This window comes from Haliotis cracherodii, unplaced genomic scaffold (assembly GCF_022045235.1).
Source record: "Haliotis cracherodii isolate W230 unplaced genomic scaffold, xgHalCrac1.p SCAF_4, whole genome shotgun sequence".
NCBI classification, from domain to species: Eukaryota; Metazoa; Mollusca; class Gastropoda; order Lepetellida; family Haliotidae; genus Haliotis; species Haliotis cracherodii.
The window spans coordinates 55,598,078-55,613,778 of NW_027266297.1; the positions used below are offsets into that span (position 1 = coordinate 55,598,078).

The 15,701-nt window shown below is 44.9% G+C and overlaps 1 protein-coding gene across 2 annotated transcripts in view; it reads left to right on the forward strand.

Annotated features, from left to right (window-relative positions):
- LOC139478165 (lethal(3)malignant brain tumor-like protein 3) overlaps nt 1–15,247 on the forward strand; it is a 39,833-nt gene extending 24,586 nt beyond the window's left edge. For both annotated transcript variants that reach the window (XM_071260508.1, XM_071260509.1), the window contains 15 exons: nt 94–202; nt 2,337–2,436; nt 3,152–3,354; nt 4,021–4,103; nt 4,275–4,512; nt 4,700–4,794; nt 6,763–6,991; nt 7,816–7,901; nt 9,264–9,489; nt 10,205–10,307; nt 11,045–11,191; nt 11,795–11,962; nt 13,156–13,217; nt 13,866–14,098; nt 14,753–15,247. In XM_071260508.1, coding sequence (XP_071116609.1) covers nt 94–202; nt 2,337–2,436; nt 3,152–3,354; nt 4,021–4,103; nt 4,275–4,512; nt 4,700–4,794; nt 6,763–6,991; nt 7,816–7,901; nt 9,264–9,489; nt 10,205–10,307; nt 11,045–11,191; nt 11,795–11,962; nt 13,156–13,217; nt 13,866–14,098; nt 14,753–14,881 — 2,211 coding nt within the window. In that variant the 3' untranslated portion in view covers nt 14,882–15,247. The remainder of the gene's footprint in view (nt 1–93; nt 203–2,336; nt 2,437–3,151; nt 3,355–4,020; nt 4,104–4,274; nt 4,513–4,699; nt 4,795–6,762; nt 6,992–7,815; nt 7,902–9,263; nt 9,490–10,204; nt 10,308–11,044; nt 11,192–11,794; nt 11,963–13,155; nt 13,218–13,865; nt 14,099–14,752) is intronic.
- Nucleotides 15,248–15,701: the final 454 nt, after the last annotated feature.

Sequence of the window (15,701 nt, forward strand, 5' to 3'; positions counted from 1 at the left end):
CAAAGTGATAATGAATTATGAACACAACTAGTGTGTACCTTGACATTGATAGTGTTTCTAATGTTATTTTAGAGACATTGTTTGTGGTTTTAGTTTAAGATAAACGAGTTTGGTGCTATGGAGTTGATCACAGATGATGGTGCTGACATCGAGAGTGCAAGAAACTCAGCAGCCATTACCAACAACAACCACTTGTCTGCAGGTAGGTACACCCACAGGACAACAACAAGCACATCTGCCAGGACACAAACAGGGATATCTTCCAGGACACACAGGGATATCTGCCAGGACACACAGGGTTATCTGCCAGGACACACAGGGTTATCTGCCAGTACAACAACAAGCACATCTGCCAGGACACACAGGGTTATCTGCCAGGACACACAGGGATATCTGCCTGGACACACAGGGTTATCTGCCAGGACATACAGTGATATCTGCCAGGACACACAGGGATATCTGCCAGGACACACAGGGTTATCTGCCAGGACACACACAGGGTTATCTGCCAGGACACACAGGGTTATCTGCCAGGACACACAGGGTTATCTGCCAGAACACACAGGGATATCTGCCAGGACACACAGGGATATCTGCCAGGACACAAACAGGGATATCTGCCAGGACACACAGGGATATCTGCCAGGACACACACAGGCTTATCGACCAGGACACACAGGGATATCTGCCAGGACACACAGGGATATCTGCCTGGACAACAAGAAGCACATCTGCCAGGACACACAGGGTTATCTGCCAGTACACACAGGGATATCTGCCAGGACACACAGGGTTATCTGCCAGTACACACAGGGATATCTGCCAGGACACACAGGGTTATCTGCCAGGACACACAGGGTTATCTGCCAGGACACACACAGGGATATCTGCCAGGACACACAGGGATATCTGCCAGGACACACAGGGATATCTGCCAGGACAACAACAAGCACATCTGCCAGGACACACAGGGTTATCTGCCAGTACACACAAGGATATCTGCCAGGACACACAGGGTTATCTGCCAGGACACATACAGGGTTTTCTACCTTGATACACAAGTATCTGCCAGGACACATACAGGGTTATCTACCTGGACACACACAAGGTTATCTGCCAGGACATACAGGGTTATCAGCCAGGACACACACATGTATATGTACCTGGACACATACAGGGTTATCTGCCAGGACATACAGGGTTATCAGCCAGGACACACACATGTATATGTACCTGGACACATACTGGGTTATCTGCCAGGACACACAGGGTTATCTGTGAGGACACATGCAGGGTTATCTGCCAGGACACACATAGGGTTATCTACCTGGACACACAAGGATATCTGCCAGGACACATCTGCCAAGAAACATACAGGGTTATCTACCAGGACACACAAAGATATCTGCCAGGACACACAGGGTTATCAGCCAGGACACACACAGGGTTATCTACCTGGACACACAAGGATATCTGCCAGGACACATACAGGGTTATCAGCCAGGACACATACAGGGTTATCTGCCGGGACACACACAGGGTTATCTGCCAGGACACATACAGGGTTTTCTACCTGGACACACAAGGATATCTGCCAGGACACACAGGGTTATCTGCCAGGACACATACAGGGTTATCTACCTTGATACACAAGTATCTGCCAGGACACATACAGGGTTATCTACCTGGACACACACAAGGTTATCTGCCAGGACATACAGGGTTATCAGCCAGGACACACACATGTATATGTACCTGGACACATACAGGGTTATCTGCCAGGACACACACAGGGTTATCTACCTGGACACACAAGGATATCTGCCAGGACACATACAGGGTTATCTACCTGGACACACAAGTATCTGCCAGGACACACAGGGTTATCTACCAGGACACACAAGGATATCTGCCTGGACACGTACAGGGTTATCTGCCAGGACACGTACAGGGTTATCTACCAGGACACCCAGGTATCTGCCAGGACACACACTGGGTTATCTGCCAGGACACACACATGGTTATCTGCCAGGACACACAGTGTCATATTAAAACATGTCGGTAAGATAAATTCGTTGTAGCAAGATCATGAGGGGTACATGGTGTTATATGCATCCAGCATTGTTTTATATCATGAGCCGGAGGCGAGTGGTATAAAACCTAACAAGGGACGCATAAATCCCCATGTACCCCTCGTGATCCTGCACACAGGGTTATCAGCCAGGACACACACAGCTGTATCTACTGGGGCTGCCTCTTCAATATAGAATTGTGAAAGTTTACATGTGCATGTCAATGTATGCTGTGCTAGCAATGACCTGTCTTTCTGATTACAGCCCCTGTAGATGGGCAGCAGCAGCAGCAGAGTGATCCTCGACCTGACACCACCAAGCCCTGTGACACCACCATGGCCTGTGTGGACACTACAGCCACAGTGTATGTCTCAGCCACTTCAGCTCTTGTCACTTTGTCAATTATCATTGGGGAGAGTGCTGGGGTCACTGGTTGGAGAGAATAAGGGTAGAAAAAACAAACAGTTTTGGAACAAAGGCGGAAAAAATTAAACTTAAGGTATCAATAGACTATAACCAACATGACTGTTGTATGCTACTCCACTCTGTAAAGGGATATTTCTTTATCTTTCAATGATACACAAAACTGATTTTATAATATGTCAGGTGTATAGCAAATATTTAAATAGAATGATATTATCAAAAGTGGAGTAGTATGTTTCTGTATTTGTAACTTGTTTCTTGTGAAACTTTTTACACTCATTTATGATTGTTGTGTAAAAATATAGATAATTTAGAAAAAAACAACTAAATAACTGGTCTGTAATGTTTGTAAGGCCAAAAAAGTAATAGTCTTGGTTCTCAGGCACTGCCCACATCATCATAAAGTTCATTGCACATTTCGTTTTTGTTTCCATTTTCAATTTGTTTTACATTGTGTTAAATTATTAGGATTTATTTATTTTTTTGAAAACGGAACTAAAGACAAAACATGCGACAGACTTAATGATGATGCTTGTGGTGCCTGAGAACCAAGACTATTATTTATTTTAGCCTAAGTAAAGTATTTGTTGACTAGTAAAACCTGATACAATCACAATAAATAGGTGATTAAACCAGGTTGATTGTTGATATTTCAGAGTGAAGGTGGAACCAGGGACGGAGACAGGAAGCGAAGTGGTTGCTGTGAAGGAGCGTGTGGGTCCAGGACGACCAAGGTTGTTGATGGGGATGAAGAAAAAGAAACGCAAATTAATGATGGGAGACGATGGTCGCCCAAAACTAAAAATCAGCATTCCTGGAAATGAAGAAGATGGTTTGAGTAAACTCCCCTCAGCGTCAGGTGTGTATTGAGTTGATACTCTCTCTAATGACAGATATGCAAGTTGTAGCATGAGGGGTACATGTGCTTTTATGCATCCTGCGTTTACCCCTTGTGATACTGCTGCAACATATTTATCTTACCGACATCTGCCTTTGTAAAAGAAATTTTAAAAATTCAAAATTGATAGAAAACGGCTGTTTGATTGAGCTGAGGCGAGCTTGTGCTATGTCACATGACTTCCATTGACTCAGAAAAAGCATGTGGCTATTTGCTTCAAAACTGGGTATAAGGGATGTATTCTCCCACTCAGAAATCTACGTGCATGTCTTCTTCGTGGCGGGGTATAAGGGATAAAGTGCAATCTGAACATGGAATGTGCAGGAGAGACATGTGAGTGTGGCCTAGGCAGGTGTCCTTATTAAAGATGGCAGTACAATTATGTGATAAGTTAGTCCTTTGTACCACAGTTTTAATCAGGAGTCCAGATTCAACAGGTTTTAGTTTCAGATCAAATAACAGTAAATTCAGAACTGTAAATTTAGTCCAGTACTGACAGGTCTGGTTTAGTCCGAGTCTGGTGTTGATACATCCCAGAATGACATATAGTTTGATGAATGGTAGACAGGAACTGGCTCACTCTGGTGAGGTTATGTTGAGTGGGGAATGATGATGTCACTGTTGCAGGTCGCAAGTCACGGACATTTTCCTGGACCCAGTATCTCGAGGAGGAGAACGCAGTGGAGGCACCTTCCAAATTTTTCAAAAATGTGAGTTATTTGTGATGTCATATGTGATTTAATCCATAGTTTCATGTGTGTCTTGTAGTGTGTAGTTTAGTGTGTAATTCCATGTGTGTGGTAGCCCATAGTTTCAGGTGTGTACTGAAGTGTGTAGTTTCATGATTGATCCTACGAAAGTTTTCTAACAATGCGTTGCAGCCATTCCCAGCCAGCCAGAAGCCTGGGTTCAAGGTTGGGATGAAGCTGGAAGGTATCGACCCCCGCCACCAGTCTCTCTACTGCGTGTTGTCAGTAGCAGAGCTGCAGGGACATCGCATACGGCTACACTTTGATGGCTACTCGGAGTGCTACGACTTCTGGGCCATGGCTGACTGCGCCTTCCTCTTCCACGCAGGCTGGTGTGAGAAAAACGGCAAAACTCTCCAGCCCCCCAAAAGTGAGAATTCGCTCTTGAAAATTAGATTGTCACTTTTTTTGGTCTTTGCATGTTTATTCACCCTCTCATTCTAATATTATTGTAAAATCTGATGTTGAAAATGTAGTAAAAGAAATAGTTTGGATTACCGACTGAAGTGAAAGTCTTGAATGGCATTGTATGTTTGATGGCCAACTGACTGTTACAGATTATGCACCAGAAGGGTTTTCCTGGAACACCTATCTGAAGATGTCGAGGGCACCGGCGGCACCCAAGTCCCTCTTCATCAACCTGCCTACAACAGTGAGTGTACACACAGCACGGCTTACACCATGGCTTTGTCTTAGATCGATGGACAAGGACTGCTAATTACTTAAGAACAGTTGGATACCTCTCTCCGCTGTTACCTGTCTATGTCACTGTCTGATAATCCTGTTTGATGCCTCGGTCTGATGCATGGTGGCAAATGAGGTGCCTCCCGATACCTTTGTCTGATACGTCAGATATTACTGTTTGGTACCAGTTTGATAAACATCTGATGCATATTTGATGCCCATTTCATGCTCCTGTTAAGTAACTGTTTAGTGTCTGTGTCTGATAATATCTATGTTTGAAACCTCTCTCTGATAACTCGGTCTGATGCCACTTATGTTTGTTCCCCTGACTGGCGCCTGTTGTTTGTTTGTTCCTCTGTCTGGTGCCTCTTGTTTGTTCCCCTGACTGACGCCTGTTGTTTGTTTGTTCCTCTGTCTGGTGCCTCTTGTTTGTTCCCCTGACTGACGCCTGTTGTTTGTTTGTTCCACTGACTGGTGCCTCTTGTTTGTTCCCCTGACTGGTGCCTGTTGTTTGTTTGTTCCCCTGACTGGTGCCTGTTGTTTGTTTGTTCCCCTGACTGGTGCCTCTTGTTTGTTCCCCTGACTGGTGCCTGTTGTTTGTTTGTTCCTCTGTCTGGTGCCTCTTGTTTGTTCCCCTGACTGGCGCCTGTTGTTTGTCTGTTCCCCTGACTGGTGCCTGTTGTTTGTTTGTTCCCCTGACTGGTGCCTCTTGTTTGTTCCCCTGACTGGTGCCTGTTGTTTGTTTGTTCCCCTGACTGGCGCCTGTTGTTTGTTTGTTCCCCTGACTGGCGCCTGTTGTTTGTCTGTTCCCCTGACTGGTGCCTGTTGTTTGTTTGTTCCCCTGACTGGTGCCTCTTGTTTGTTCCCCTGACTGGTGCCTGTTGTTTGTTTGTTCCCCTGACTGGTGCCTCTTGTTTGTTCCCCTGACTGGTGCCTGTTGTTTGTTTGTTCCTCTGTTTGATGCCTGTTTGTTCCTCCTTTTGATGCTCCTGTTTGTACCCCTGACTGGTGCCTGTTGTTTGTTTGTTCCCCTGACTGGCGCCTGTTGTTTGTTTGTTCCTCTGTCTGGTGCCTCTTGTTTGTTCCCCTGACTGGCGCCTGTTGTTTGTCTGTTCCCCTGACTGGTGCCTGTTGTTTGTTTGTTCCCCTGACTGGTGCCTCTTGTTTGTTCCCCTGACTGGTGCCTGTTGTTTGTTTGTTCCCCTGACTGGCGCCTGTTGTTTGTTTGTTCCTCTGTCTGGTGCCTCTTGTTTGTTCCCCTGACTGGTGCCTGTTGTTTGTCTGTTCCTCTGTTTGATGCCTGTTTGTTCCTCCTTTTGATGCTCCTGTTTGTACCCCTGACTGGCGCCTGTTGTTTGTTTGTTCCTCTGTCTGGTGCCTCTTGTTTGTTCCCCTGACTGGCGCCTGTTGTTTGTCTGTTCCCCTGACTGGTGCCTGTTGTTTGTTTGTTCCCCTGACTGGTGCCTCTTGTTTGTTCCCCTGACTGGTGCCTGTTGTTTGTTTGTTCCCCTGACTGGCGCCTGTTGTTTGTTTGTTCCTCTGTCTGGTGCCTCTTGTTTGTTCCCCTGACTGGTGCCTCTTGTTTGTTTGTTCCCTGTTCCTCCGTTTGACACCCTTTTGTTTGTCTGTTTGGTGCCCCTGTTCATTCCACTTTTTGATGCCTGTTTGTTTTTCTGTTAGATGCCTCTGTTAGGACCTCTGTCTTGTGCCGCTTGTTTGTTTGTTCGTTCCCCTTTTCAGTGCCTGTTCCTCTGTTTGATGCCTGTTAGGACCTCTGTTTGTACCTCTTGTTTGTCTGTTCCTCTTTTCGATGCCGGTTCCTCTGTTCCTCCATTTGATGCCCGTTTGTTCTGTTTGCTGGTCCTGTTACTCCTCTGTATGATACTCTGGTTTGTTCTCCTGTACCTCTGTCTGATGCCTCTGTCGTTGGCTTCAGATGGTGACCCCTACAGCATTCCGAGTGGGCATGAAACTGGAGGCAGTGGACAAGAAAAATGTCAACCTGATCTGTGTTGCCACGGTGACGGACACGTTAGGGGAGAAAGTGCTGATCCACTTCGATGGCTGGGAGGACAGCTATGATTACTGGTGTGACATCACATCCCCCTTCATACACCCTGTCGGCTGGTGTCAAGAGAACGCTCGGGCTCTCTCTCCTCCATTTGGTAAGTGGCATTGCAGCTCAAGATGACAAACAGTCAACATGAGTAGACTTCCGGTGCTAGATAAGGTTCTCAGTAACCTGTGCTTGTTGTAATTGGTGACTAGGTGGATCCTGTGATGACTTGTCATCCTACCCTGACTGAATGAGTTGTTGCTCATAGTATCAGTGTCTGGTTTAATGAACACAGTCATGGTTTAAAGATTTCAACTTCATTATCCTTTTATCCGACTTAAGGTACGGGCATTAGACATTTATCAAAGAAGTGGACAAACAGTGATAGTCACTGTTTCTTCTGGTCCCGACTGGATTATGTACATATATCATGATATAGTAGGAATTTGCTAACTGCGTAGTTAAAGAAACAAACAAAGAAAGCATAAGGCAGGTTACAGCTCCAGGGAGAGGGTTCATCGGTCACACTTGAAGAGATTGTTTTAACTTATCCTGCATTACACCTTAATGCATTTACTGCTTCCTGGTCATGTGGCATCTGTTTTCTGGTATTGCTACACCGCTGGTTGGAACAACTTCTACAGCTTGACCTCTCACAGCTTCATCTTTCTGTCACAAAACAGCAGTAAATGCGTTAAATAGTAATGCATTTATACAAATGTAAAATATATTTAGATTTTACTAATTCTGTGTCATAGCGTTGCATTGGTTTTCATTACGTTTTAGTCATTGCTATGATTTGGAGACCCCTACAATAAGATATCCATTATGCAGAAGACATGTTGGTGTCCTGTCAGACTGGCTGCAAGATTGCTGATATGTTGTGAAGCATTATTTACTCACTCAGTCTGACTTGAGCTTTTTTGGTGGCAGACACAAAGGATATAGAGAAGTTCACCTGGGAGGACTACCTGCAACAGACCAAGTCTTCTGCTGTCCCGGCAAGAGCTTTCAAACCAGTAAGCTACATCAGGGTTTGAAATTCCTTAGTAGAGTTCCAAAGGCTCAATTAAAATTGTAAAGGCACAGTTATAATTGGGTTCTGGCGCCTTATGGTCACACATTCTGATGTGTACTATACGAAGCCAGTGATAAATGTTGTCTAGCAAAAGTAATCTGCATAGATTTTACATGAATATAAATCACCCTGAATACATAATATGATTCATAAGATAAACCTGAGGAGTATTGGGCCTGGGAAGAACTATCTAGATCCCAACTACTCCAGCTCAGTGTTTGAAATAAAAAATAAATCAGTGCGCAAAATTACTGCAGGCTATTAGGATCCATACAAATTTGAAACTACGGTCCCAACGTGAGATCTAGCTGCCATGGGCCTACAGGCAGGTGCTTATGTCTACCACAGCTCCAGCTCATACTGAATTGACATTTACAGGGTAGCAGTATGGATGAAAGATCATTCTTCCAACACTTTCTGAAAGGCGCATCTCTGTGCCCAGTTGATTAATTTACAAAACCACATTTCTGTTGTGTTTTTAGTCAGATCTTGTTAGGTTGAAACTGGATAACAAGAAAAAAAAGTATATCTAGATGCATTTGTTGATTAGTATCATTTAAGTGGCAAAATGTGCAAGTAGGACTTTTCCTTGGTCATATTTTGTACAGGCAAGTTAATTAAAGAGAAGAAAATATCTCATGCAAACATTCTCTAGTGGATGTCAGCTCATAGCAACTGACACCAGTTGAAGATCTGGGTTAGAATTGTCATCAGCCCACTAACGGGACCACATGGTCAGGCTCATTGGCTTGGCTGATGCATGTAACTTGCTTGTGATGTCAATCACTGGATTGTCTGTGCAGACTTGATTATATACATACCGCCATCATATAGCTGGAATATTGCCGAGTGCGGCATTAAACATCAAACAAATGAGTGCAGTATAATCATGTTAACAACACATTCCCATCAGTTCCATATTTGTGCAGCTTGTTCCTCTCAATCTACAAAGAAAAGTAAACAAATCTAAATTAACACTAAATACAAAGACATTATCACCCTACAGAATGAGATGATATGAGTTAGGATAAGTATTAATGATATTTTTACTCTAATAAATACATATTTGTAGCATTACATGACTTGATTCATTTAGTTTTGTTTGTGAAATTTTGAATAAAGTCCTAATCAATGATTTTAGTTCTGAATTACACAAGAAAATTAATGCTAGTTTTCATATCAGTGGATAAATAGTACCCTGACTGTTGTGATACATTGTGAGCTGTTGTCAACCTGCATGCTCCACTGAGTCCTGTGGGTGAGTGTGAGACAGGGCTGGTGTAACATGGGCATATCCTTGCAGCGCCCCCAGGTGGGGTTTGACCCCGGCATGAAGGTCGAAGTAGTGGACCGTCGCAATCCAAGACTGATGCGTGTGGCTACTATAGCAGAGGCAGAAAACTACCAGGTGAGGATCCATTTCGATGGCTGGTCCGACGTCTACGACTACTACCTGGAAGACGATAGCTTGGAGATCCGCCCGGTCGGTTGGTGCCGCAAGACAGGACATGTCCTCGAACACCCTCTCAGTGAGTCACATAGTTAGTCTTGGTCACTCAGTCACGTCATTAATCAGGACCACTCAGTGAGTCACACAGTTAGTCTTGGTCACTCAGTCACGTCATTAATCAGGACCACTCAGTGAGTCACACAGTTAGTCTTGGTCACTCAGTCACGTCATTAATCTGGACCACTCAGTGAGTCACACAGTTAGTCTTGGTCACTCCGTCACGTCATTAATCAGGACCACTCAGTGAGTCACACAGTTAGTCTTGGTCACTCAGTCACGTCATTAATCTGGAGCATTCAGTGAGTCACGTAGTTAGGACCACTCGGTGAGTCACATAGTTAGGACCACTCGGTGAGTCACATAGTTAGGACCACTCGGTGAGTCACATAGTCATGACCACTCAGTCACATAGACAGAACCACTCAGTCACATAGTCAGGACCCCTCGGTGAGTCACATAGACAGGACCGCTCGATGAGTCACATAAACAGGACCACTCAGTGAGTCACATAGTCAGAACCACTCAAGTCACATAGTAAGGACCACTCAAGTCACATAGTTAGGACCACTCAGTCACGTAGTTTAATCAGGACCACTCAGTCTGTTAAGCACATATCACTTGCATACTTCAAATGGAGACTGATTATTTTGTCAACCAAAGTTGAGGAAAGTTTTCTTAGCCATCTGGACAAATGTTTAGACAGTTATTTTCACATCACCTTTTATTCCATCAAGGTCCATCTGAGCTAGCGTCCTCCCCCAGTCAAGGTGGGTGTCCCACCCCCGGGTGCAGGGGTGTCGGCCACATTAAGGGGGCCAAGTATGTCGGCCATCACAGGTGAGGCTATATGTTTTTAGTCATTATCTCAATCAGTTGGTGCTAAAGTAGCTCTTCTTAAGGTATTTAAACATGCGCTGATAAATATGTATTTCCAGTCCTGGAATAACATCTTGAACAATAGTTCCAGGTACAGACTGTATAGAGAGTTCAAAACGTTATTAGAGCATGAAATATATCCATCTGTAATCTCAGACAAGAAACGCTGTAGCCTGATTATTAGACTTAGAGCAAGACTGTTAAAACTGAAGGTAAATTAAGGTAGGTGGTTGGGAATAGAGTTACCACTACATATATGTCCTGTGGTAGACTTGGTACAGAAAATGAACATCATTTTGTTTTAATCTGTAACTCTTGGGATGACCACAGAGAATATTACCGAAAATGTATTGTTAATATCCAACTCTGAATAAGTTTCAAATGCTGCAATGTGGAAATTGCTAAAGAAGGCATGATGGATGTATTTTTCTGTGTTGTATGTTGTGAGGCAGGTGATGCTTACTGGGTCAGTAATCTTAAGGACGTTTTGTACATATTTGAGTACAGCGTCGTACCTGTGTCAGATGTAAGTCAAGTGGGACATGTTTTGACACTAGTGATGACAGTGTATTGGTCATAACCTTTGTGTCGAGAGATTTGGATTACTGTAGTCAAAGATCTCAAGGACCTCCTGACTCCTCATATATTTTATCACTGAACATGCTCCATGTATCTAAACAAAACCTCCTTTGTTCCAGTGCATTCGGCTGCCCGTATTCTACGATGAACATGAACAAGGAGACAACACTGCAAGACCGCCTCGGCTCCACCCGGTCCGAGGATTCTCTCCCCACCCCACTGTCAGCTCGCAGCAAGCTGGACTACCCCTCATCACCGGAGGCCAAGTTAGTTGCACCACCCTCCCCTCCTCACCCCCTCCTCACCCTCCTCTTCTGCCACCCTCCCCTTCTGCCACCCTCCCTCCTCACCCTCCTCTTCTGCCACCCTCCCTCCTCACCCTCCTCTTCTGCCACCCTCCCTCCTCACCCTGCTCTTCTGCCACCCTCCCTCCTCACCCTGCTCTTCTGCCACCCTCCCTCCTCAACCTCCTCTTCTGCCACCCTCCCTCACCCTGCTCTTCTGCCACCCTCCCTCCTCACCCTCCTCTTCTGCCACCCTCCCCTCCACACCCCTCCTCACCCTCCTTTTCTGCCACCCTCCCCTCCTCACCCCTCCTCTTCTGCCACCCTCCCCTCCTCACCCCTCCTCTTCTGCCACCCTCACCCCCACATCTCCTCTGCGCCTCGCCTCACCTCGCCCCACCTCACCTCACCAGACACACACCACACATACATGCGATGTTAACCCCATTTTACCTCGATGAAGGTATTACATAATGATAGGATAAGAAAAGGAGAAGAAAGTTGGTGGCTTTGATGGTGTTTGTTGTGTGCAGGCGAAGATAGGCACAGGTGGCCTGGTATACATCTCGTCCCTTCATGTTTCAGGAGATGTCCCACCCCAGGCTGTGATGGGTCGGGTCACATCACAGGCAAGTTTACCGCTCATCATAAGTTGTCTGGCTGTCCTCTGGCAGAGAAAAACCTTCTCAAGTTCAAACAGAAAGAAGACAGTCCTCCAAAGCCATATTTTGGTGCCAAACGAGGCCGAAAAAGGTATACAAGGAACAGACAGAGATTCACACTCGATAGAGCTAGTTCTTCTATTGATAAAAGTCATCACAGTCGATTTGGCTGCAAATGAGAATGATGAACTCAAAATCAGGAATAGTTTATTAAACGTCAATACGGTACACGTCAATGAATACCCTGTACCCAACAATAAAGCTGTTTGTTATTTTTATATGTTTATTGTTAGGTACAAAGTATTCATTGCAAAATGGACTGTAGTTGTCTGTAGAATCGCAAGTATGTTAGGGCATGTTCGTTTATTCGGGATGGAAGTAGATCTGCTGATCGTTAATTGTGTCCTAAGAGACACCCAGATTATTATCCTTGGTCTGCCAGCATGTTACTGCATAACAGGTTTCATCAAAGTGATAAACTACGCCAACCTACATGGGTGTGAGACCACATCACTGTGAGTCTAGGTCAGTGTGAGACCACATCAGTGTGGGTCTACGTCAGTGTGAGACCACATCAGTGTGGGTATACGTCAGTGTGAGACCACATCAGTGTGGGTCTACGTCAGTGTGGGTCTACGTCAGTGTGAGACCACTTCAGTGTGGGTCTATGTCAGTGTGAGACCACATCACTGTGGGTATACGTCAGTGTGAGACCACATCAATGTGAGTCTACGTCAGTGTGAGACCACTTCAGTGTGGGTCTATGTCAGTGTGAGACCACATCACTGTGGGTCTACGTCAGTGTGAGACCACATCAGTGTGGGTCTACGTCAGTGTGAGACCACTTCAGTGTGGGTCTATGTCAGTGTGAGACCACATCACTGTGGGTCTACGTCAGTGTGAGACCACATCACTGTGGGTCTACGTCAGTGTGAGACCACATCAATGTGGGTCTGTCAGTGTGAGACCACATCACTGCGGGTATACGTCAGTGTGAGACCACATCACTGTGGGTCTATGTCAGTGTGAGACCACATCAATGTGGGTCTATGTCAGTGCGAGACCACATCACTGCGGGTATACGTCAGTGTGAGACCACATCAATGTGGGTCTATGTCAGTGTGGGTCTACCTCTTCATTGAGCTGACAAGACGTAAACTTAAATACTGGGGTGACATTAAACCCAACTCACTCACTGTATAATTCTTGCCTCATCTGTTATCATGTGGTCTCATGTAAAGGATAGTGTGAAGGTCAAGTTTCATGGTGTGTGTTGTGTTTCAGACACAAGTTCCTGAGGTTTGGTGAGCGGGTAGAACGACCGTTCCGTGTCAAGGAAGAGATCAGTAAGTGTGGTCAAGGCCTTCTGTTTGGGAACAGTTCAGTTAATTCAAGTATGACAGCTTACAGATAGATGTTTGTTAAGGATTAACTGAGGAAAACAGATTATTTACAATGTTTGTAAAGACATACCTTAGTGGGGGTACAGATTACCCTATCTCAGTGGGGTACATGTTTTTATTTTTAAAATATAAAACCCCATCAGAGGTGACGTGGCCCTTTGTTATTGAGCATAGTTGAACCAGAAAATAAAGATCAACAGATGTCATTATACAGTAAATTAGAGTTGTAACAAACTTAATGGGACCACTAATTTTAGTTCATTATAACCATAGTTTGTTATTAGCATATATACAGCAAATGGACGGGACCAAACGAAAGATTTGTTAGATCTGTCAGATCGTTGTAAGTATGTTCATTATAAACGTAGTTTACTGTACCAATAACACAAGCCTCAAAAAACAAAAGAAGACATCACCGGAGTATGTGTGAGTAACATGGGAGGGTTATGTGTGTGTTGGAGGTGTTGGTGATGTACGCGGTTGTGACACTGAGGCTGTGTTTGTGAGGGTAGTCTGTGTGTGTGTGGGGGGGGGGGGGGGGGGGGGGCGGATGTAAGTCCAGGGCTGTGACAGACATATTCTCTCCCACAGGGGAAGACACTGAGGCGGTTCACCAGGAGATCCACCAGTCGGTCTTCATGTCGGCCATGGCTCCCAACCCTGCCCGTGACCTCCCTCTGTGCTGGGAGCAGCACTCTAAGCTGTTGCCAGGTGTGGACAAGATCAGGGCGGGCACCGTGTCGAAGTGGACCATCACGGAGGTGGCTGACTTTGTGCAGACTCTACCAGGATGTGAGGAACAGGGCAAGGTGTTTCAGGAGGAGGTAACTCTAGCTTGACAGCATATCAATAGGATAAATAGGATGCAGGTGGGGACAGTTTCATTGTCCCACTAGACAGCTGTATCCCAGAAGGCTGCTATTTTGTCGCTGTAGCTGGATGTCTTGTCTTGATAGGCGGCTGTTTCCTCTCAGTGGACATATAACTGATCCATCTTGGTTCATGCCTGGTTTGTCACAGTAGATGACTGTTTTGATCAGCAGTTTTGTCTCCATTGGCAACTGTTTTGTCTCCATAGGCAGCTGTTTTGTTAAATTATGCTGAGATTAATTTTCCACCTAAATAGTCCGTACTATATTATCAGTAGTACCAATACAATATTATTATCAAAGTTCCTGTTATCCCTTTTTTCCACTTCATTATCAGTGAGTGAGTGAGTGAGTATGATTTTAGGCCACTATTAGCAATATTCCAGCAATATCACGGCGGGGGACACCAGAAATGGGCTTCACACATTGTACCTATGTCAGGAATCGAACCTGGGCGTGACGAGCGAACGCTTTAATTACCAGGCTACCTGTCCAACCTCCTTATTAGTAGAATGGTGTTAAGTAAATATGTTATCACTCCCATATCAAAGTTGTATCATCGAAACAATGTTGTGTGTTGAATAGTATCACTTGCTTTCTCTGTTCCAGCAAATTGATGGAGAAGCATTCCTTCTCTTGAATCAAACTGATATTGTGAAGATCATGAACATAAAGCTTGGTCCTGCTCTCAAGATCTTCAACAGCATACTCATGTTCAAAAGTGCCAATGAAGCGTGATGCAGACAGGCATAGGACAAGCATCATGCTGGGTTACCCAACACATAGTGTAGCATAATAAGCAGGATGGATGTTGTTGTAGTCCCGTAGAGGTCAAGGTCAGCTGCTGGCTGTAGATGTAGTTCACTGTGTAAAACACAGAATAGGGCGTGTGACACACGTAATGTGTGACACACGTAATGTGAGACGTACGTAATGTGCGACATACGTAATGTGAGACATACGCACTATGCGACATTTGAATGTGAGACCTACGTAATGTGCGACATACGTAAAAATGTGCGACACACGTAATGTGAGACATACGTAATGTGAGACACACGTAATGTGCGACACACGTAATGTGAGACATACGTAATGTGAGACATACGTGAGACATACGTAATTTGAGACATACGTAATGTGCGACACACGTAATGTGAGACACACGTAATGTGAGACATACGTAATGTGCGACACACGTAATGTGCGACACACGTAATGTGAGACATACGTAATGTGAGACATACGTAATGTCCGATACACGTAATGTGAAACATACGTAATGTGCGACACACGTAATGTGCGACACACGTAATGTGAGACATACGTAATGTGAGACATACGTAATGTGCGACATACGTAATGTGCGACACACGTAATGTGAGACATACGTAATGTGCGACACACGTAATGTGCGACACACGTAATGTGAGACATACGTAATGTGAGACATACGTAATGTGCGACATACGTAATGTGCGACACACGTAATGTGAGACATACGTAATGTGCGAAACACGTAATGTGCGACATACGTAATTTGAGACATATGTAATGT